The following is a 22,334-nucleotide window of genomic DNA, read 5'->3' as shown; positions in this document are numbered from 1 at the left end:
GGCTCTGGGGATGTTATCGATGTTGGGATTTTTTATTTGTGATTATCTCCTTCAAACAGTTCATTTATTAACCCTCAGGCGTCAGTTCTGTGTATTTCTTAATTTGTTCTTTATAGCCCCTTCACACTTTTCAACATTCATTTAATCATGTGTATCTAGTAAACTCCTCATATATTGGCAAAGTTAAGGAAATGAAAATTCAATGACAGACCTTTGCATCATTTCTATGGTTCTAATTACAAATTATTATTATTTACTTTTTAAACCTAGCTGTCATGCAGCACAATTACCTACAAGATGAGAATGAAAATCGCACAGGAGCTCTGCAACAATTAGCAAAGCGCTTCTGCCAATATGTGGTAAAACAATCAGAACTAAAGGGCACTTTCAGTAAGTATTGTTTTTTTAACCTCTTCATCTCTCCAACCCCTGGAGCATTTCTCTGATGGCAACTGAAGGGAGTTTGAGATCTGCAGAAAACATTGAATGTGGAGAAAATGTAAGCCCAATTTAGAAAAAATACACCATTCCTGTGCTTGGTTTCTCCACAAGGTCATAAATGCAGCCCCTGTGACACAAACTGGAGATATTATGGAGATAGCTGCTATGGGTTCTTCAGGCACAACTTAACATGGGAAGAGAGTAAGCAGTACTGCACTGACATGAATGCTACTCTCCTGAAGATTGACAACCGGAACATTGTGGTAAGAAGATTCTTATGTCAAATATTTTGGAGGCAAGGGAGAGAAACCTCAAATGTAACACTTGACCTTTTTTGTTTTTTACATTTTTCTTAACATCTTTCAGTTTGTACTAATCTAAGACCCTTATGAAACCTAGTAAGAATTACAGAACCCAGATATTCAATCCACTCATAATATTCTACAACACTGATAGAGTTGATCAGTCAAATTGACTTGTCCCTTCCTGACAGCTCAGGCCTTAGTGGGTCACACATGAAGAGTCAGCCCAGTGATGTTCATATTTATTTGTGTCCTCTGTTGTTCTAACTTGCTGTGCTGTCCACTTACTGTTTCTGTGGACTCAGACGCATACGGAAGATATCCAGTTACATAAATTAGCTTTTCTTTCCACTCCAGCAAAATAAGATAGTTTTCTAAAATCTCAGCTCTATTATATAGAGATTAATTCGAGACATATATGCATATCCTTAATTTGTATTAGTCTAGGCAGATGCCAGGTTGAAGATTTATAACTAAAAGTAGTCATGCAACTTTTTCAGAAAAAGAAATTGTATAGTTGGATTTCAGGTAGAATTTATCTGTCAGTTCCTACTGGGAAGTATATAATATTGATATATTTTAAAGAAAATATTAGGATATAACAGAAGGGTTCCCGGTGGCTCAAGCTTTAAGAAATAAACAGTCACATGTGACTTTCACACAATATCTCCTGTGGAATGCCATTTTGAGTCTCACATATCTGTCAAGAAGCTCAAGTCATTTTTTATTTACCAAGAATGCATTATCACTTGTTATTCTGGGAGGTCTGAGAATACATAAGCATTTGGCCTTCACATAATTTTGTTACCCATAGATTGATTGATTCACTTATTCCTTCATTAATTCAGCAACTATGTGCTGAAACTATTCCAGAATTTGGACCTATGCAGTTAATAAGACAGAAAGAAAAATGCTTAACCTCGACAAGAGTATATTCTAGTTAAAGCAACAGCCAAGAAACAAAGCAAATGATATAGTATATAGTTTAGTAGATAGTGATAATTGCTAATTAGAAGAAAATAAATAGGGAAAGGTAGATGTACGTTATTTATAAATCCTTTTGAGAAAGACATCATAAATGCCTTTATCCAATTAACTAAAACAAGTTAATACTTCCATATGTAAGATTTTATAGGCAAGCTGAGCAATAAAACCAAAGCAGGTAGGGCTTTAACTCTAAGGAATATACAGCTCATCAACAACGTATTTCTTTGTATTTCCTTTCTCTGTTTACATTTATTCCTTTGAATCATATTTGGTATTCTATTTAGGAGTATAATCCTCACCTGATTGAAGATCTAAATACATGTTATAAACACAAAAGAAGATTAGAATATCAGCTATTTTGTGTACAATTTTACCTGTGTCCTATAAGTTTTTTTTAAGTTCTCAGACAAGTCAAATTGGTACAATTTCAAACATCAAATGTAATCCATTAATACTAATATAGACGTAATCCAACATTTTTTGTCCAACGTCTTATCATGAAGCTTTGTCTATCATACCAAGAGCTGTGGAGGGATTCTGACCATTGTGTTTATTTATGTTTACAATAGGAATACATCAAAGCCAGGACTCGTTTAATTCGTTGGGTCGGATTATCTCGCCAGAAGTCGAATGAGGTCTGGAAGTGGGAGGATGGCTCGGTTATCTCAGAAAATATGTAAGTCACTGGACACTTAGAATAGGAGGCAGTACTGGAAACTCTTATTCTTGAGATTCCCTTTTCTGTCAGTCCAAGTCACTACTATGGGTTATAGAAGCAGCAGCTGGGTCACTTACCTGCTAATTCAAACAAGACAGCGCTGGTCATAAGACAATTCTTTCCCCTCTCTCCCATTACTTTGCTCTTTATCTAAGCCACAATCCACCTTTATCTCTGATATTATTCCCATTCATTTTTACATTCAACCTTACCATGGAACACTGTGTGCATGTATGTGTATGTGTGAGTGTGTGTGTGTGTGTGCGCGCGCATGCACATGTGTGTGTGTTTTTGTGTTTTGCTTGCTCTGATTATCTTCACATGTTTTTAAAACAAAATTTCATATCATTATTTTACAGTTGAAAGTTGTTACCTTGAGAGTCCTTTTGAGTTTTCAGTATTGTTTTGCCTATTCTTCCATTCTGGGAGTCTCCAAGAATTCGATACATTGTATTTCACAAGATAATTCCAATGTCCATTAACGAAGCTTTGTCCTTCTACAAACAATCCAGGCAAAGGGACTGATTGCATTGAGTGGAGTTGCTTCCTATATGGCTTTCCAATCTGCAGTCTCAACATCTTTTGTTCATCCTGTATATCAAAACTGCAGTCTCTCTTCAATTAAAATTTAAACTGATAACCAAAACTTATATAATCTGATTATTACTCAAATTATGAATTAAATTTTTAAACAAATATTTATTAAGTATTTACTATAGATAGGATCTTAGGATACTACAACTACAAGCAAGCCTCTTCACAGACCTTGGGCTTTATCTCCTATCTCCTATTGCTTGCTGCCTCATTTACAAAATTGCAGGCAAATTAGTGTTCTTTACATTCTTCCAACAAATCAGACTCGTTTTGTTACCTTAAGGCTTTTGTCTTGCTATTTTCTTCTAGAATGCTCTGCCTCCACAACTCCATGACCATCTCTCCACTGAGACTCAAGTCTCTATTTAAACATCACTTCTTCAGTGAGGCTAACTCTACCCAAACTAAATTAGCCTCCCTTAAACCCATATCCATACAGTCCACCACTGTTTTGTTTCTTTGTAACTCTTACCACTGTCTCAATTTTTCTTGTCTATTTTTTATGGGCTTCTTACTGGTATCGCCCCATTTAAATGAAAGTTCCCCAACAAGAAAGACATTAGCTTTCTTGTCTTTCTTTATCAGTGTATCCTCAGCATATAGAACAACTTTGCCACATAGTTCTGCAGATATTTTCCAAATAAACTAATAAGTATATATTCCTTGTCATCTCATTATAAGCAGTTTAGAAAGAAATAAATATAACTTAATAGACAATTACAATGCAGCCTGCTGTGTTAGATGATTTATCTTGCAACATAAATCCTGATTTCAAAACTACTGAATCAACTCACTTTTCCATGAGCGTATTCCCATCTAGTGCAGCTACTTGTCCTGTAGGGCTCTTCCATCTCCTGTCGGTTCATCTAAGTCCTGACCTTCCATCAATACCGAACTAAAGTCTGATCTTGTAGATAATGCGTTTTCCCATTATTTTGGAGCCATCTCCATCACTTCTTCAGGGCTCCTATTGTACCTACTGTTCCCTTGCTCCTAATTTTATGCTACATGAAATTGATATTGGGCTTTTCAAATATGCATATCTTGTACTGCCAAGCAGGGTGGAACTTTCTCAACAATGAGAATCGTTTTTGTTTTTTTTTTTCCTATTTTCCTCAGTCTCTATTTGGTGCATCAAACTACTATACGCAGAGTCTGATTACTGACTGTTTGCTTAGTTTTCAAAGGAATTTATTCTAACTTTCCCTTCACAGGTTTGAGTTTTTGGAAGATGGAAAAGGAAATATGAATTGTGCTTATTTTCATAATGGGAAAATGCACCCTACCTTCTGTGAGAACAAACATTATTTAATGTGTGAGAGGAAGGCTGGCATGACCAAGGTGGACCAACTACCTTAATGCAAAGAGGTGGACAGGATAACACAGATAAGGGCTCTATTGTACAATAAAAGATATGTATGAATGCATCCGTAGCTGAAAATTGCTTATTTCTCCCTTTCTTCTCACTGGAGTTATTTTTAATATTATCTTTCCTATCAGAATTACCTAGTCCCTTCTTTGAATATACAGAAGCCATCACGTGAGTTTATCATTTGCTTCCCAATTCTTCTATTTTCCTTTAATTTTCTTTCTTCTTGTCCTTCATTTCTAATTACCTGAACATGGTATGATTTACTGCATCTTCAGATATACACATATAAAATCAAAATCAGGCCAATATAGGTTAGGGCTTAATTAATATAAGTTGTGCAAAATATCTATGTTTGAAATCTGTCCAAAATATCTAAGTTTGAAAGGCAGTGTAAGATAGTAAAAAGAATATTAAACTTAGAATCAGCAAAATAATTTAGATGTCAATTAACTAAATTACAATCATGAACCAGTTTCATAAGCTCTTTAACTTCCCTTTTCTCATATTTAAAATAGGAATAATAACACCTACCTTTTATACCTCACAGTTCTACAACCTAAAATAGAACTTTAGAATGTTAACTGTACCAGAAACTCCATGAAAGCGAACACTATGACTTCCCCATTCACTATTCTCTTACCAGCACCAACCCGAAACCCTGGCTCACAAAACAGAGAGGTGTTTGTTTCTCTTTGTATAAGATAGTTCATGAGAAAAATACCTCAATCATTAAAACACTACACAAATAGAATTACTATTCCAAGTCCACCTCTGGTTAGATTCAACAGTAGTAATTTTCTGTGCTAGAGAAGGAAAAGAAAGTTTGCAAGAAAACTCACGGGGTTTGTAAAATGAATAAATGCTTCTTAACAAGTTTCAGAGGCTACTAGACAGAAGGACAAGTAAAAATGCTTCAATTAGTATTTTCCTAACAGTTCTGTGCTTTATTTTTGCTGAGTAACTCAGGAAGTATTTACAGAATGTGTGGAAAGGCACCCTTTTACAGGATAATAGGCAAAAATTGCATTTCTTTCCCACAGCTTCCCTTTTTTAACTAGTGGCTACCATTTACGAACATGATTCTCAAACATCTCAACGGAGGTGTTGGTTAAAACATAGAGAAACCAAATAGGAAACTCAAATGCTGATGTTACTCAGTGGGAAGACTGAGGAGACACAGAGACCTGGGGTTTACCAGCATCGTGACACAATTCTCATACAAGTAGTCTTTAATACAGTTAGAGAAATATCACTACTTTAGAACTTACTCTCTATCTGGCTTTGGATAAGTAATTTAGTGTCTTTAAAACTCTATTTTCTCACCTTGAAATTGGTTTAATATTATTACCTTGCTCATAAGTTAATTGTGAAGCTCATTTAATATGATTATATAAAGTATTGATCAGAATACCAAGTATGTAATACATACTCAATAAATATGTGTTACTCTTAAAGCTTTGTGCGCTAACACTGAAAGACACTTGAATCTTTATCTTTTTTCTAGACTATCAATAATTAAGCAGATTTGGAGGGCTTAGGAAAAATAATAGAAATACCTCAAATTTTACTTGTTACTTCAAATGTCTGGAGATCTTGGATTTGGGTGATGGTATCAGTATGTTTTTTATTTTGAATTGTCTATTTAGAGAAACTAAGTAGGAACCAATAATTCAGAAAACCGTACAAAATTAGCACCTCAACTTTGTTTCATCTCCCTAAAATGGAAAAACATATGTGTATACATCCCTATAGCACACATAAACTTAGAAGAATAATATCTTAGTGCATGGCAACAATACAATTAAAAATGTAGGCCAATCACTGTGATTCTTTTTCTGGTATTCATATCTAAAGTATCTTATACATAAAATCAAAATAGCACAAACGTTAGTAGCACAGATCAGACCACCTCATTTCAAATACTAAATCTTCTACATGTTATCTAAGTGAACTCCAGCAAAATTTGACTTCTGTCTTCTTCAATTTAAAACTAACTTACAGGCATGCCTCGGAAATATTGTGGGTTCAGTTCCAGACCACCACAATAAAGCAATTATTGCAATAAAGTGAGTCACATTAATTATTTGCTTTCCCAATTCGTGTAAAAGTTATGTTTGAGCTACAACGTCTTCTATTAAGTATGCAACAGCATTATGTCTGGAAAATGTACATAGTTTTATTAAAAATAGTTTATTGCTAAAAATGCTGATTATTTGAGTCTTTAGTGAGTGAAAATCTTTTTGCTGGTGGAGCGTCTTGCCTTGATGTTGATGGCTGCTGATGGATCACAGCAGTGGTTGCTGAAGGATGGGGTAGATGTGGCTATTTTTAAAATAAGACAATGGTGAAGTTTGTAGCATCAATTTAGTCTTCCTTTTATGAAATTTTTATCTGTAGAATGCGATGCTGTTAAATAGCATTTTACTCATCGTAAACTTCTTTCAAAATTGAAGTCAGTCCTCTCAAATCCTGCTACTGCTTTATCAACTAAGTTTATGCAATATTCAGAATACTTTATTAGCATTTCAACAATGTTCACAGCATGTTCACCAGGAATAATATTTGTCTCAAGAACCATTTTCTTTGCTCATCCATAAAAAGCAACTCCTCATTTGTTAAAGTTTCCTGATAAAATTGCATCAATTCAGCCACATCTTCAGGCTCCACTTCCAGTTCTAGTTCTCTTGCTATTTCCACCACATCTGCAGTTACTTCCGCCACTGAAGTCTTGAACGCCTGCAAGTTATCCATGAGGGTTTGATTCAACTTCTTCCAAGTGTCTGTTAATGTTGACACTTTGTCTTCCTTCCATGAATCACAAATCTTTTTAATGGCATCTAGAATGGTAAGTTGTTTCCAGGTGGTTTTCAATTTACTTTGCTCTGATATATAAGAAGAATCAGTATCTGTGGGAGTTATAGCCTTATGATGTGTATTTCTTAAAGAATAAAACTTGGAAGTCAAAATTACTCCTTGATTTGTTGGTTGCAGAAAAGGATGCTGTGTTAGCAGGACTGAAAACATTAACCTCCCAGTACATGTCTATAAGAGCTCTAGGTGCATTGTCAATGAGCTGTAATATTTTGAAAAAAAGACCTTTTTTTTTTCTGAGCAGTGTTTCTCAACAATGGGCTTAAAATACTCAGTAAACAATGCTATAAACAAATATGCTTTCATCCAGACGTTGTTGTTTCATTCATAGACCATTGGCAGGTACATTTAGCATAATTATTAAGGTCCCTAGGACGTTTGAAATGATAAAAGACTACTGGCTTTAACTTAAAGTCATCAGCTGCATTAGTCCCTAACAAGAGAGTCAGCTTGTCCTTTGAAGCTTTCAAGCCAGCCATTGACTTTTCCTCTCTAGGTATAAAAATCCTAGATGACATGTCTTTCCAATACAAAGCTGTTTCATCTAGACACCTTCAGCTATCTTAGCTATATCTGCTGGATAACTTGCTCCAGTTTCTACATCACAACTTGCTGCTTCATCTTTCATTTTTATGTTAGAGAGAAGGCTTCTTTCCTTAAACCTGATGAACCAACCTCTTCTAGCTTCCAACATTTCTTCTGTAGCTTCTTCACCTCTCTCACCCATCACAGAATTGACAAGAGTTAGGGCCTTGCTCTGGATTAGGCTTTGACTTAGGAGAACGTTGTGATTGGTTTCGTCTTGTATCCAGACCACCAAACTTTCTCCATATCAGCAATAAGGCTATCTTGTTTTCTTACTATTTGTGTGTTCATTGGAGCAGCACTTGTAATTTCTTTTTTTTTTATTATTATACTTTAAGTTTTAGGGTACATGTGCACAACGTGCAGGTTAGTTACATATGTATACATGTGCCATGCTGGTGTGCTGCACCCATTAACTCGTCATTTAACATTAGGTGTATCTCCTAATGCTATCCCTCCCCCTCCCCCCACCCCACAACAGGCCCCGGTGTGTGATGTTCCCCTTCCTGTGTCCATGAGTTCTCATTGTTCAATTCCCACCTATGAGTGAGAACATGCGGTGTTTGGTTTTTTGTCCTTGCAATACTTTGCTGAGAATGATGGTTTCCAGCTTCATCCATGTCCCTACAAAGGACATGAACTCATCCTTTTTTATGGCTGCATAGTATTCCATGGTGTATATGTGCCACATTTTCTTAATCCAGTCTATCACTGTTGGACATTCGCGTTGGTTCCAAGTCTTTGCTATTGTGAATAGTGCTGCAATAAACATACATGTGCATGTGTCTTTATAGCAGCATGTTTTATAATCCTTTGGGTATATACCCAGCAATGGGATGGCTGGGTCAAATGGTATTTCTAGTTCTAGATCCCTGAGGAATTGCCACACCGACTTCCATAATGGTTGAACAAGTTTACGTCCCACCAACAGTGTAAAAGTGTTCCTATTTCTCCACATCCTCTCCAGCACCTGTTGTCTCCTGACTTTTTAATGATCACCATTCTAACTGGTGTGGGATGGTATCTCATTGTGGTTTTGATTTGCATTTCTCTGATGGCCAGTGATGATGAGCACTTTTACATGTGTCTTTTGGCTGCATAAATGTCTTCTTTTGAGAAGTGTCTGTTCATATCCTTTGCCCACTTTTTGATGGGGTTGTTTTTTCTTGTAAATTTGTTTGAGTTCTTCGTAGATTCTGGATATTAGCCCTTTGTCAGATGAGTAGATTGCAAAAACTTTCTCCCATTTTGTAGGTTGCCTGTACACTCTGATGGTAGTTTCTTTTGCTGTGCAGAAGCTCTTGAGTTTAATTAGATCCCATTTGTCAATTTTGGCTTTTGATGCCATTGCTTTTGGTGTTTTAGACATGAAGTCCTTGCCCATGCCTGTGTCCTGAATGGTAATGCCTAGGTTTTCTTCTAGGATTTTTATGGTTTTAGGTCTAACATTAAAGTCTTTAATCCATATTGAATTAATTTTTGTATAAGGTGTAAGGAAGGGATCCAGTTTCAGCTTTCTACATATGGCTAGCCAGTTTTCCCAGCACCATTTATTAAATAAGGAATCCTTTCCCCATTGCTTGTTTTTGTCAGGTTTGTCAAAGATCAGATGGTTGTAGATACGCAGCATTATTTCTGAGGGCTCTGTTCTGTTCCATTGGTCTATATCTCTGTTTTGGTACCAGTACCATGCTGATTTGGTTACTGTAGCCTTGTAGTATAGCTTGAAGTCAGGTAGCATGATGCCTCCAGCTTTGTTCTTTTGGCTTAGGATTGACTTGGTGATGCAGGCTCTTTTTTGGTTCCATATGAACTTTAAAGTAGTTTTTTCCAATTCTGTGAAGAAAGTCATTGGTAGCTTGATGGGGATGGCATTGAATCTATAAATTACCTTGGGCAGTATGGCCATTTTCAAGATATTGATTCTTCCTACCCATGAGCATGGAATGTTCTTCCATTTGTTTGTGTCCTCTTTTATTTCATTGAGTAGTGGTTTGCAGTCCTCCTTGAAGAGGTCCTTCACATCCCTTGTAAGTTGGATTCCTAGGTATTTTATTCTCTTTATAGGAATTGTGAATGGGAGTTTATTCATGATTTGGATCTCTGTTTGTCTATTATTGGTGTATAGAAATGCTTGTGATATTTGCACATTGATTTTGCATCCTGAGACTTTGCTGAAGTTGCTTATCAGCTTTTTGGGTTTTGGCCTGAGATGATAGGATTTTCTAAATATACTATCATATCATCTGCACACAGAGAAAATTGGACTTCTTTTCTTCCTATTTGAATACCTTTTATTTCCTTCTATTTCCTGGTTGCCCTGGCCAGAACTTTCAGTACTGCATTGAATAGGAGTGGTGAGAGAGGACATCTTTATCTTGTGCCAGTTTTCAAAGGGAATGCTTCCAACTTTTGCCACTCATCATGATACTGGCTGTGGGTTTGTCATAAATAGCTCTTATTATTTTTAGATACATTCCATCAATACATAATTTATTGCATGTTTTTAGCATGAAGTGGTGTTGAATTTTACCGAAGGCCTTTTCTGCATCTATTGAGATAACCATGTGGTGTTTGTCATTGGTTCTCTTTATGTAATGAATTACATTTGTTGATTTGCATATGTTGAACCACCCTTGCATCCCAGGGATGAAGCCACCTTAACTGTGGTGGATAAGCTTTTTAATGTGTTGCTGGATTCGATTTGCCAGGATTTTATTGAGGATTTTCTCACAGTGATGCTGGCCTCATAAAATGAGTTAAGGAGGAATCCCTTTTTTTCTATTATTTGGAATAGTTTTAGAAGGAATGGCACCAGCTCCTCTTTGTACCTCTGGTAGAATTCAGCTGTGAATCAGTCTGGTCCTGGACTTTTTTTGATTGGTAGGCTATTAATTACTGCCTCCATTTAAGAACTTGTTATTGGTCTATTCAGGGATTCGACGTCTTCCTGGTTTAGTCTTGGGAGAATATATGTGTCCAGGAACTTATCCATTTCTTCTAGATTTTCTAGTTTATTTGCATGATGTGTTTATAGTATTCTCTGATGGTCGTTTGTATTTCTGTGTGATCAGTGGTGATATCCTCTGTATCATTTTTTATGGTATCTATTTGATTCTTCTCTCTTTTCTTCTTTATTAGTCTGGCTAGCAGTTTATTTTGTTAATCTTTTAAAAAACCCAGTTCCTTGATTCACTGATTTTTTGAAGGGCTTTTATGTCACTATCTTCTTCAGTTCTGCTCTGATCTTAGTTATTTCTTGTCTTCTGCTAGCTTTGAATTTGTTTGCTCTTGCTTCTCTAGTTCTTCTAATTGTAATGTTATGGTGTCAATTTTAGATCTTTCCCAGTTTCTCATGTGGGCATTTAGTGCTATAAATTTCCATCTAAAGACTGCTTTAGCTCTGTCCTAGAGATTCTGGTATGTTGTGTCTTTGTTCTCATTAGTTTCAAATAGCATCTATTTCTGCCTTGATTTTGTTATTTACCCAGTAGTCGTTCAGGAGCAAGTTGTTCAGTTTCCATGTAGTTGTGCAGTTTTGAGTGAGTTTCTTACTCCTGAGTTCTAATTTGATTGCACTGTGGTCTGAGATACTGTTTGTTATGACTTCTGTTCTTCTGTATTTGCTGACAAGTGTGTTCCTTCCAATTGTGTGGTCAATTTCAGAAGAAGAGCAACCCTAAGACACATAATTATCAGATTCACCAAGGTTGAAATGAACAAAAAAATGTTAAGAGCAGCCAGAGAGAAAGGTCAGGTTATCCACAAAGGGAAGCCCATCAGACTAAGAGCAGATTTCTCTGCAGAAACCCTACAAGCCAGAAGAGAGTGGGGGGCAATATTCAACATTTCTAAATAAAAGAACTTTTGGCCAGGCTTGGTGGCACACACCTGTAATCCCAGCATTTTGTGAGGCTGAGGCAGGCAAATCATGAGGCCAGGAGACTGGGACCATCCTGGCTAACATGGTGAAATCCCATCTCTACTAAAAATACAAAATATTAGCCAGGTGTGTGGTGGGTGCCTCTAGTCCCAGCTACTCAGGAGGCTGAGGCAGGAGAATGACATGAATCTGAGGGGTGGAGCTTGCAGTGTGCGGAGATCACACCACTGCACTCCAGTCTGGGTGACAGTGCAAGTCTCCATCTCAAAAAAGAAAAAAAAAAGAATTTTCAACCCAGAATTTTATATCCAGCCAAACTAAGCTTCATAAGTGAAGGAGAAATAAAATCCTTAACAGACAAGCAAATGCTGAGGGATTTTATCACCACCAGACTAGCCTTACAAGAGCTCCTGAAGGAAGCATGAAATGTGGAAAGGAAAAACTGGTACCAGCTACTGCAAAAACATACCAAAATGTAAAGTCCATCAACATTATGAAGAAACTGCATCAAATAATGGGCAAAATCACCAGCTAGTATCATAATGACAGGATCAAATTCACACATAACAATATTAACCTAAATGTAAACCAGCTAAATGCCTGAATCAAAAGACACAGGCTGACAAATTGGCTAAAGACCCAAGACCCGTCAGTGTGCTGTATTCAGGAGACCCATCTCATGTGCAAAGACACACATAGGTTCAAAACAAAGGGATGGAGGAATATTTACCAAGCAAATGTAAAGAAAAAAAAATCAGGAGTTGCAATCCTAGTCTCTGATAATACAGAGTTTTAACCAACAACGATCAAAAAAGACAAAGAAGGGCATTATATAATGGTAAAGGGATCAATGCAACAAGAAGAGTTAACCATCTTAAATATATATGCACCCAACAGAGGAGCACCTGGATTCATAAAGCAAGTTCTAGGAGGCCTAAAAAGAGACTTAGACACCCACACAATAATAGTGGGAGACTTTATCACCCCACTGTCAATATTAGACAGATCAACAATACAGAAAATTAACAAGGATATTTAGGACTTGAACTCAGCTCTGGACCAAGCAGACCTAATAGACATCTACAAAGCTCTCCACCCCAAATCAACAGACTACACATTCTTCTCAGCACCACATAGTGCTTATTCTAAAAAAGAAATTTTTTTAAAGACAGTTGTATAATTCAGTTGGCTATGATTAAGGAGAAATTACAATGGTCTTTCCAGAGATGGGTCTTTGATTTAAAAATAGATAATATAAAATTAATTGGTAAAACAAGATTTTGTTAAAATATTGACTTATTCTCAATGCAAGAAGTTTTTAACTTTTAAATTTTATAACCTGTCTCTTTGACATTCTTCAGATTGATATCTCAGAATTTCACCTTTTTCTCTTTTAAAAAGGCATTGGATGTTCATTCTACCTTTTGTTATCTCCTGTAACTTCTATTAATTATCTAACATAAGAGAGAGAATTCTTTTTTTGAAAAACAGGCAAATGAAATATCTTTTGGACTTGCATGTCTATTATGTCTCTATCTTTATATATTTCATGTGAAAGTGATATTTCATTACCTAACTACATGAAGAAGCTCTAATCAAGTAATTAAAAATAAATAAACAAATAAATGCTTACTAGACTGGTAGAATCTACATAACCTTAGTAATCTTTGGTAAGATTAATTCAGTAAATTTAATCTGAAAATTTTGTCCAGTAATTTAAAATATTAACATCATGATTAAACCTTCTTTATTTTTTTCACTAGCAATTTGGATTACTATAGTTAATATAGTTAAAAATATTTTAAGAGTTAAAATAATAGGAGCATAAGATATGTTTTTGGTGAAGCTTATAAAACATAAGGATGTCAATTTTGATTAAGAAAGAAAATAATTGTTTTTTTTTCTAGTTAAACTATTTAAGAGTTGCTTTAAAATGAAGGAAAAATTGTACAAATAAAACTAAATAAATAAATTTAAACAAAGAAGCCAGGGGAGCAAAAGTGAACTCTCAGCCCTGTGGTTGCCAAGAAAATAGTCGACATGGGGGAAGAGGAAAACCAAGGAACTATTTAAAACCAGAGGGTATAATGTAAAGGAATTGTTTTATTTTGTAGATTGTATCACTCAACTTTTTAAAAAAATCTTTACCATAATGAATTGTCAAAATAACCATTTTAAGGACAAAATTCTTAATTTTAAATGCTACAGAATTTAAAAGCTTGTTTGGATTGATGCAAGACCCACAGCTCACTACTAAGTAATCACTAATAAGTACATGTGACCCAAATGCACAGGAGATTATTTTTAAGAGAACAATCAGGCTAGTAAACCAGAAAAAAAAATGCCACTGTAAAGTCTGTTTGCCCTGTGAAGGTGTATTAGTTCATTTTTGCACTTCTGATAAAGACATGCCAGAGACAGGGTAATTTACAGAGAAAAAGAGGTTTAATGGACTCACCATTCCACGTGGCTGGGGAGGCCTCACAATCACGGTGGAAGGCAAAAGGCACATCTTACATAGCAGCAGGCAAGAGAGAGAATGGGAACCAAGCAAAAGGGCTTTCCCCTTATAAAACCGTCAGATATTGTGCAACTTATCCAATACCATGAGAACAGTATAGGGGAACCACCCTCATGATTTAATTATCTCCCACCAGGTCCCCTCCTGCATCATGTTGAATTATGGGAGCTACAATTTGAGATTAGATTTGGGTGGAGACACAGCCAAACCATATCACTCCATCCCTAGACCTCCCAAATCTCATGTCCTCACATTTCAAAATCAATCATGTCTTCCCAAAAGTCCCCCAAAGTCTTAACTCATTTTAGCATTAACTCAACAGTCCACAGCCCAAAGTCTCATCTAAGACAAGGCAAATCCCTTCTGCCTATGAGCCAGTAAAATCAAAAGCAAGTTAGTTACTTCCTAGATACAATGAGGGTACAGGCACTGGATAAATACAGCCATTCCAAATGGGAGAAATCGGCCAAAATGAATAGTGTATTGGACTGCCCTATAGTATTTCAGACTTGCAAGGGGCCACAGGCCCCTTCTCACGGCCCCACTAGGCAGTGCCCCAGTAGGGACTCTGTGTGGGGATTCCAACCCCACATTTCTCTCCCCTACTGCCCTAGCAGAGGTTCTCCATGAGGGCGACACCTCTACAGCAAACTTCTTCCTGGGCATCCAGGCATTTCCATACATCCTCTGAAATCTAGGTGGAGGTTCCCAAAACTCAATTCTTGTCTTCTGTGCACCCACAGGCTCAACACCACATAGAAGCTGCCAAGACTTGAGGCTTACACCCTCTGAAACAACAGCCCAAGCTGTACCTTGACCCCTTTTAGCCATGGCTAGAGTGGCTGGGATGCAGGGCACCAAGTCCCTAGGTTGCACAGAGCAGCGGGATCCTGGACCTGGCCCACAAAACCAGTTTTTTCCACCTAGGCCTCAGGATCTGTGATGGGAGGGGCTGCTGTGAAGACCTCTGACGTGCCCTGGAGACATTTTGCCCATTGTCTTGGTGATTAACATTTGGCTCCTTTTTATTTATGGAAATTTCTGCAGCCGGGTTGCATTGAATTTCTCCTTCGAAAATGGGTTTTTCTTTCCATCACATCTTCAGGCAGCAAATTTTCCAGACTTTTATTCTCTGTTTCTCTTTTAAAACTGAATGCTTTTAACAATACCCAAGTAACCTCCTGAATACTTTGCTGCTTAGAAATTTCTTCTATTGGCGGGGCGCGGTGGCTCATGCCTGTAATCCCAGCACTTTGGGAGGCCGAGGCAGGCGGATCACGAAGTCAGGAGATCAAGACCATCCCGGCTAATTCGGTGAAACCCCTTGTCTACTAAAAATACAAAAAATTAGCCAGGCGCGGTGGTGGGCGCCTATAGTCCCAGCTACTCGGGAGGCTGAGGCAGGAGAATGGTGCGAACCCGGGAGGCGGAGCTTGCAGTGAGCCCACATTGCGCCACTGCACTCCAGCCTGGGTGACAGAGCGAGACTCCGTCTCAAAAAATAAAAATAAAAAAAAGAAATTTATTCTGCCAGATACCCTAAATCATCTCCTTCAAGTTCAAAGTTCCACAAATCTCTAGGGCAGGGGCAAAATATTGCTAGTCTCTTTCCTAAAACACAGCGAGAGTCACCTTTACTGCAGTTCCCAACAAGTTCCTCATCTTCAGCTGAGACCATCTCAGCCTGGATTTCATTGTCCATATCATTATCAGCATTTTGGTCAAAGCCATTCAACAAATCTCTATGAAGTTCCAAACTGTCCCACATTTTCCTGTCCTCTTCTGGACCCTCCAAACTGTTCCAACCTCTGCCTGCTACCCAGTTCCGAAGCTGGTTCCACATTTTTGGGTATCTTTACAAGTATTGCCCCACTCTACTGGTACCAATTTATTGTATTAGTTCATTTTCATGCTACTAATAAAGACATACCCAAGACTGGGTAATTTATAAAGAAAAAGAGGTTTAATGGACTCACAGTTCCATGTGGCTGGGGAGGCCTCACAATCGTGGGGGAAGGCAAAAGGCACATTTTACATTGCAGCAGGAAAGAGAACGAGAACCGAGAGAAAGCGGTTCCCCTTTATAAAACCATCAGATTTCATGAGACTTATTCACTAGCATGAGAACAGTATGGGGAAAACCGCCCTCCTGATTCAATTATCTCCCACCAGGTCCCTCCCACAACAGGTGGGAATTATGGGAGCTAAAATTCAAAATGAGATTTGGCTGGGGACACAGCCAAACCATATCAGCAGGGGACTGCCCAACTCTCCCTATAAAATGCCAAGTTAAGCACCCCAGGTGAAGCAGTTAATATGCTTCACATGAAAACCATGTTGGACTGGTTTTATGATAACTGGGTTATCTTCTCAACAAATATGCCAATTACCAAGGTCAAGGTAAATTTTGGGGTTCAGGGAGCCCCTTTTACATTGGTGCCCCCCCCTCCCACAGAATCATAGGACTGTTTAAGAAGACTTATCAAATTTTCTGTTCCTCATAGGTCTTACAGATGCAACTCCCTGCTGGGAACCCAAACCCTTTTTCACCAGAAAAGATAAAATAGGCCTGGCACGGTGGCTCACGCCTGTAATCCCAGCACTTTGGGAGGCCAAGGCTGGTGGATCACCTCAGGTCAGGAGTTCAAGACCAGCCTGGGCAACATGGTGAAACCTCATCTGTACTAAAAATACAAAAATTAGCCAGGTGTGATGGTGGGCACCTGTAATCCCAGCTAGTTGGTAGGCTGAGGCAGGAGAATCACTTGAACCAAGGAGGCGGAGGTTGCAGTGAGCCGAGATCATGCCACTGCACTCCAGCCTGGGTGACACGAGCGAGACTCTGTCTCAAATAAAATAAATAAATAAATAAAAGAAAGAAAAGGTAAAATGATCTGGGGCTAAAAACAAAACAAAACAAAAACAAACAAAAACATACAGGTTAACAGAATTATAAAATTTAAGATGTTTAAACAAACTTTATGGAAGATAGTTGTAAGCCCTTTACCTAAATGTCATGTGAAAATGGGTACTATATCTGACTGGGAGATGTTTCCCCTTTCTAGTACTATAAAGCTGAAGGCATATAAATCTGCTCTTTTAGTAAATGTTAATTGAACATGCTGAATGGGAACTAGTAAAATTGCCTGAGCCCACAAAGTATTGGGTAGAAGCCAGAGCGCTAGTCAGGACAAATCCTCCATTTCATTTGTGGCATTTGTGGCACACTTATTGGGGCTGATGGCAAAAAACTGTAAATATTTCCCAATGACAATATTGAACAGAGAATTTCCACCTGAGAGCCATGTACTGCCTTGCTATGGAATTTTAACTGAAGCTACCCCTATGCTAATAAAAATGATGGTGCCCAAAAGAGTTCCATAAAAAAATAAAAATGATTTCCATAGAATCTTGCTACCTGGGGATATTAGGAGAAAATACTGATAAGTAGGGGGCCTCTTTCCTAGATTCTACCATGCCTGATAGACAGCTTTCATGAGCTGTTGGCTTGTAAATGGCATTTCCCAAATAAACATTGTTTGAAAGCTCCGGCTCTGGTTAAAGCAGGGTCAACAAAATCTTTTTCTTTTGAGTTATTTGAGTGAAGTATGTTTTTGTAAGCAAATTTATATTTCTCTTTGAGTTCTAAAATTTGGATTGTGATTTTGTGACAGTATAGTCATTTGCATAAATTCAAAAAGCATCTTTTAAAACAAAAGAATTTGAGACACTGGCTATTTTACTAAGACTTTAACTAAAATAGCATATTTTTAGGTAAAGTTCAGTCAAGGTCAACTTAAAGAAGCCTATATGGCCAATCAATTCTTGCTGCATTTTTAATTAATTAATTAATTTTTTTTGGAGATGGAGTCTTGCTCTGTCACCCAGGCTGGAGTGCAGTGGTGCAATCTCACCTCACTGGCACCTTTGCCTCCCGGGTTCAAGCGATTCTCCTGCCTCAGCCTCCCGAGTAGCTGGGACTGTAGGTGTGTGTCACCATGCCTGGCTGATTTTTGTATTTTTAGTAGAAATGGGATTTCACCATGTTAGCCAGTCTGGTCTTGAACTCCTGACCTCAGGCCATCCACCTGCCTTGGCCTCCCAACGTGCTGGGATTACAGGCATAAGCCACCATACCCAACCCTTGCTGCATTTTATGCAAAATTACCAGGCCAAGTATCATAAGCCTAAAACTTACTTTGCACACAAATTGGTCTTGCTATAATTTCTCTTTAATAGAAAAAAAAGAGGGGGGGGATAAAGGAATTGCTTCAAAGGAAAACATTTAATACTCAATTTCAGTCCTAATCTTTTTTTTTTTTTTCAATGGAGACTGAAACATCATTTTTTGGCTATGGTAATCCACTAGCGAGTACCAGATTATAATTTTTCTTCGTATTTTTAGTTGGTACCCTAATGGAATAGGTTCCTTTTTCTGTTCTGACACACAAATTGCTCTTTTAATGATCAAACTGTAAATGTTATTTATCTCTTCTTGTTTTACTTCCGGGAAAACCCAAATCATGATATTTTGAAGATCAGAGATGTGGCTCTCCGTCATTTTGGCATCCCACTGGGCTGGGATCTGTATTTCACTGAGAATGCTCTGCTGCACAAACTATACAAGCCCCCTTCCCTCTAGGCCCAGCTACTGTCACAGAAGAGGAGGGGGCAGAAGATTGTAAGGGCTGGTTTTAAAGAAAAAAATTAGGTCAAGGTCAAACCTCCAAATCAAGGAGGGGTTACAAAAATGCCTAAACAGCTGGTAAAACAAGTTTAGTTGCTTTCTAAACGATTATGTGTCACTTTTGCATCTACCCCAACCATGAAAATTTATTTGCTTATTATAGAATTACAGGAAAATATTTACTAACAGGATAAAAAATACCTTGTAACAAAGCCTCTTGGGTATAATACTCCCAGTTATGAGTTATGGAGATAAACATATCTATCTATATATATATTTTTCAGAACAATGCTTATGTTTGCATAGCTAATTGCTATATGTCTTTAAAAAAGCCAAGCTTACAGTAGCTCAACACACAGAAGTTAAAAATAAGTCAATCTCGTAACTTGCCTTTTCATTTTTGTTTATTGGCTTTTACTTAAAATAATAATTTTAAGAGGTAATAAATGCACGTCCATATCCATTCTTACCTGGCCTAGAACAATCAATCGGCTATAAGTCCTTTGACTCATAAGGCCTTCAGCCATAGGGAGTCCCATGGAAGTATAGGATGGACCCGAGATGGGGAGCCATGCCACCCTGGCAACGCTATGGGACAAAACTAAAATTTGCTGGTTTTTGATGTTGCCTCTGGCAAATCTTGGCCAGAAGGGGAAGAAGGTAAATGAAAATGAAAATTCGAAGGCCCCCACAGCCATCTGAATGGACTTCCTCTTCCTCCAGGGTTCAGGCCATGATGGAAAGTGGGAGGTGGGACATGCTTCATTATACCTCTCTGGCATTAACATTCACAATCTATTCTCTCTGAAGCTTGCTACCTGGATGTTTCATCTGCATGATAAAATCCCAGGTCTTCAGACAAACTCAACTAATTGTCAACCAGAAAATATTTAAATTTACCTATAGCCTAGAACCCCCACCCCCTACACTCCTTAAATGTATTTGATTGATGCCTCATGCCTCCCTAAAATATATAGAACCAAGCTGCACTGGATTGGCCATCTTCTCACATATCATTCTTTGTTTATAAGTGCAGTGATAATATTGAACATATAGTCTATTTATATATCCACAATACATGTTATTTAAGTCAGGTGCGTTTCTTATAACCCTGAAAGAGAAAGTAAAGAATTACACTTGGCAAGTCAGATATTTGAAACATATTCACAGAAAAAAAATTACACTTCCAACATGATATTATTGCCCTAGACTCTGTGTTGTTTAAACTAAATCTAATTTAATGTTCAGAGTATCAAGAATGTCCGAGTTAATTGTTTATGTTGACACATATGCAATGTCAAACACTGCTTCATTTCTCCCTGCTTTTTCCACTTTCTAACATCTGATATTTGCTGTCCTTTCCTTACAGAGTTAGCACCCCAGCCCCTTCATATATAATATAATTTGGAATAATACCATTCCATAAGATTCTCCTAGTCTAATTGGCTAGGAGTAGTGAGACTTGGACCCTTTATCCCTCAAGTTTTTTTTATAATCATCAAAGTCAGGAATTCACCTGAGATATATGACACCTTAAGTTTAACATCATCTCCAAGTGACATTTCGCAAAAGATTTTTCTCTGAAGTTCTAATGACCAGCCCATAAATACTAGATTAGTGATCAGGGACTATGCATTAGAAACAAATTTATAAATTAAAAATACTATCTTTTAGATTAATTTAGCATCAATACTTGGGTAAAAAAATAATGATATCAACCAGTAAATAAGTTCATCAATTAAATGTTTAAGAATGAGATTTATTTGTGGTGACATAGTACAGATGTCATTTATTACAACCCCCTTTCAGAAACAAACCCCAAAACAACAGAGTTATAAAGTGAAGATGTATATATACACACACACACACATATATATCATACATACAATTATTATATACTTTTTCAGTTTTCTTTTTGATAATTGAAAATATCTACAATGTTTTCCATTCCATTATAGATTACCATTCCATTTGCAATAATTACAAACACATACATATTCTACGTTTGCAAAACAAGATTCCATCTGTACTCTCTCCTGACACACACATTACCTTTGTCTCTAGTCTTTCACTACAAATTAGGCCTTTAAAATATATATCCTTCTCCACTCCATTTGTAGATTGCTTATCTCCCATTGTATCCTATCATTGCCAACCATCAGAGGTAGCGCCACCTTGTCTTTCTGACCCACACTCCTACACTTGCTATTTCTATGTGAAAGAAAAAGCAAACAAACAAAACAAAACAAAAAATTCTATTTGCCATTATGGCCCAATGTGATGAGTATGCAGGGATCTGAGTGCCTAAACTCACTGTGGTGGCACCTCAACACCGTTGACTCAGAGCTGTCTCCTGCTAAAAGTATATACTAAAAACGTGTTAAATGATGGACTTCCAATAGTGTCCAGCAGGTTGAGACTCTGGTTTCTTTCTTCGTCTGATATTTTCTGCTTCCCAAATTTCAGAGATTAAAAAATACAAATGGAATTTGCCACTATTTTTACATGTAAAGACTTTTTTCCCCATTATAAGCAGAACAAATACAATGTATAAATCCACTTAAAATAGTATATTTATAACCACATTCCTCATTATACTACACAACAAATTATTTTATCTATACTATATATGTGATATATTAAGCTAAAGTTTATATTCTTTCACCTGAAGTGCTCTTCTAAACCAGTCTTTAAATTTTTCATTCAAAAATGCCCATTTCAGAATGGAAGTTAGTGTAAACTCTATGGCAATTTTTCAAAGAACTAAAAATAGAATTACCATTTGATCCAGCAATTCCACTATCGGGTATCTAACCAAAGGGAAAGGAATGATTGTATTAAAAAAAGACACCTACACTCAAATGTTTGTTGTAGAACAATTTACAATAGCAAAGTCATGGAATTGTCCTAAGTGTCCATCAACGGATTATTGGATAAGAAAACATGAAACCATGCTTTCTTTTAGAGTATATACACCATGAAATACTACTTAAGTATAAAAAAGAAGGAAATCATGACTTTGCAGCAAAATGGATGGAGCTGGAGACCATTCTCTTAAATGAAATAACTCAGGAACGTAAACTTAAATACTGCATATTCTCACTTAAGTAGGAGCTAAATAATATGTACACATGCACATAAACAGTGGAATAATAGACATTGGAGACTCCAAAAAGTAGGAGGGTGGGAAGAAAATAAAGAATGAGAAATTACCTATTGGGTACAGTGTACACTATCCAGGTTACGGTTACACTGAAAACACTGACCTCATCATTATGCAATATATTTATATAACAAAATTGCAATCGTACCCCCTAAATCCATAAACTTTTTAAAATGCCCATTTGAAGTGTCATTTATAACAAAAGTATCA

The 22,334-nt window shown here is 37.1% G+C and overlaps 2 protein-coding genes across 7 annotated transcripts in view; one reads left to right on the top strand and one right to left on the bottom strand.

Moving 5' to 3' along the window:
* CLEC1B (C-type lectin domain family 1 member B) overlaps positions 1–4,699 on the top strand; it is a 37,994-nt gene extending 33,295 nt beyond the window's left edge. For both annotated transcript variants that reach the window (XM_055095377.2, XM_008954996.5), the window contains 4 exons: positions 271–390; positions 553–704; positions 2,300–2,406; positions 4,257–4,699. In XM_055095377.2, coding sequence (XP_054951352.1) covers positions 271–390; positions 553–704; positions 2,300–2,406; positions 4,257–4,401 — 524 coding nt within the window. In that variant the 3' untranslated portion in view covers positions 4,402–4,699. The remainder of the gene's footprint in view (positions 1–270; positions 391–552; positions 705–2,299; positions 2,407–4,256) is intronic.
* Positions 1–22,334, bottom strand: part of CLEC12A (C-type lectin domain family 12 member A) — a 56,746-nt gene that overhangs the window by 13,413 nt on the left and 20,999 nt on the right. Inside the window, exons 7-8 of one of the 5 annotated variants that reach the window (XM_034935334.3) lie at positions 21,741–21,771; positions 19,936–20,072 (exon numbers count right to left, since the gene is read on the bottom strand). The exons of 1 other annotated variant lie outside the window; for it this stretch is intronic. In XM_034935334.3, coding sequence (XP_034791225.1) covers position 21,771 — 1 coding nt within the window. In that variant the 3' untranslated portion in view covers positions 19,936–20,072; positions 21,741–21,770. Of the gene's footprint in view, positions 1–2,085; positions 3,053–13,589; positions 20,073–20,687; positions 21,410–21,740; positions 21,772–22,334 lie in introns of those variants that run through there. 3 more of the 5 variants (XM_063592998.1, XM_003829643.6, XM_034935335.4) reach the window with 3 other exon arrangements.

The sequence above is a fragment of the Pan paniscus genome, chromosome 10, assembly GCF_029289425.2.
Source record: "Pan paniscus chromosome 10, NHGRI_mPanPan1-v2.0_pri, whole genome shotgun sequence".
NCBI lineage: Eukaryota > Metazoa > Chordata > Mammalia > Primates > Hominidae > Pan > Pan paniscus.
The sequence above is the reverse complement of the archived record's forward strand: the minus strand, read 5'-3'. Positions and strand labels throughout refer to the sequence as shown.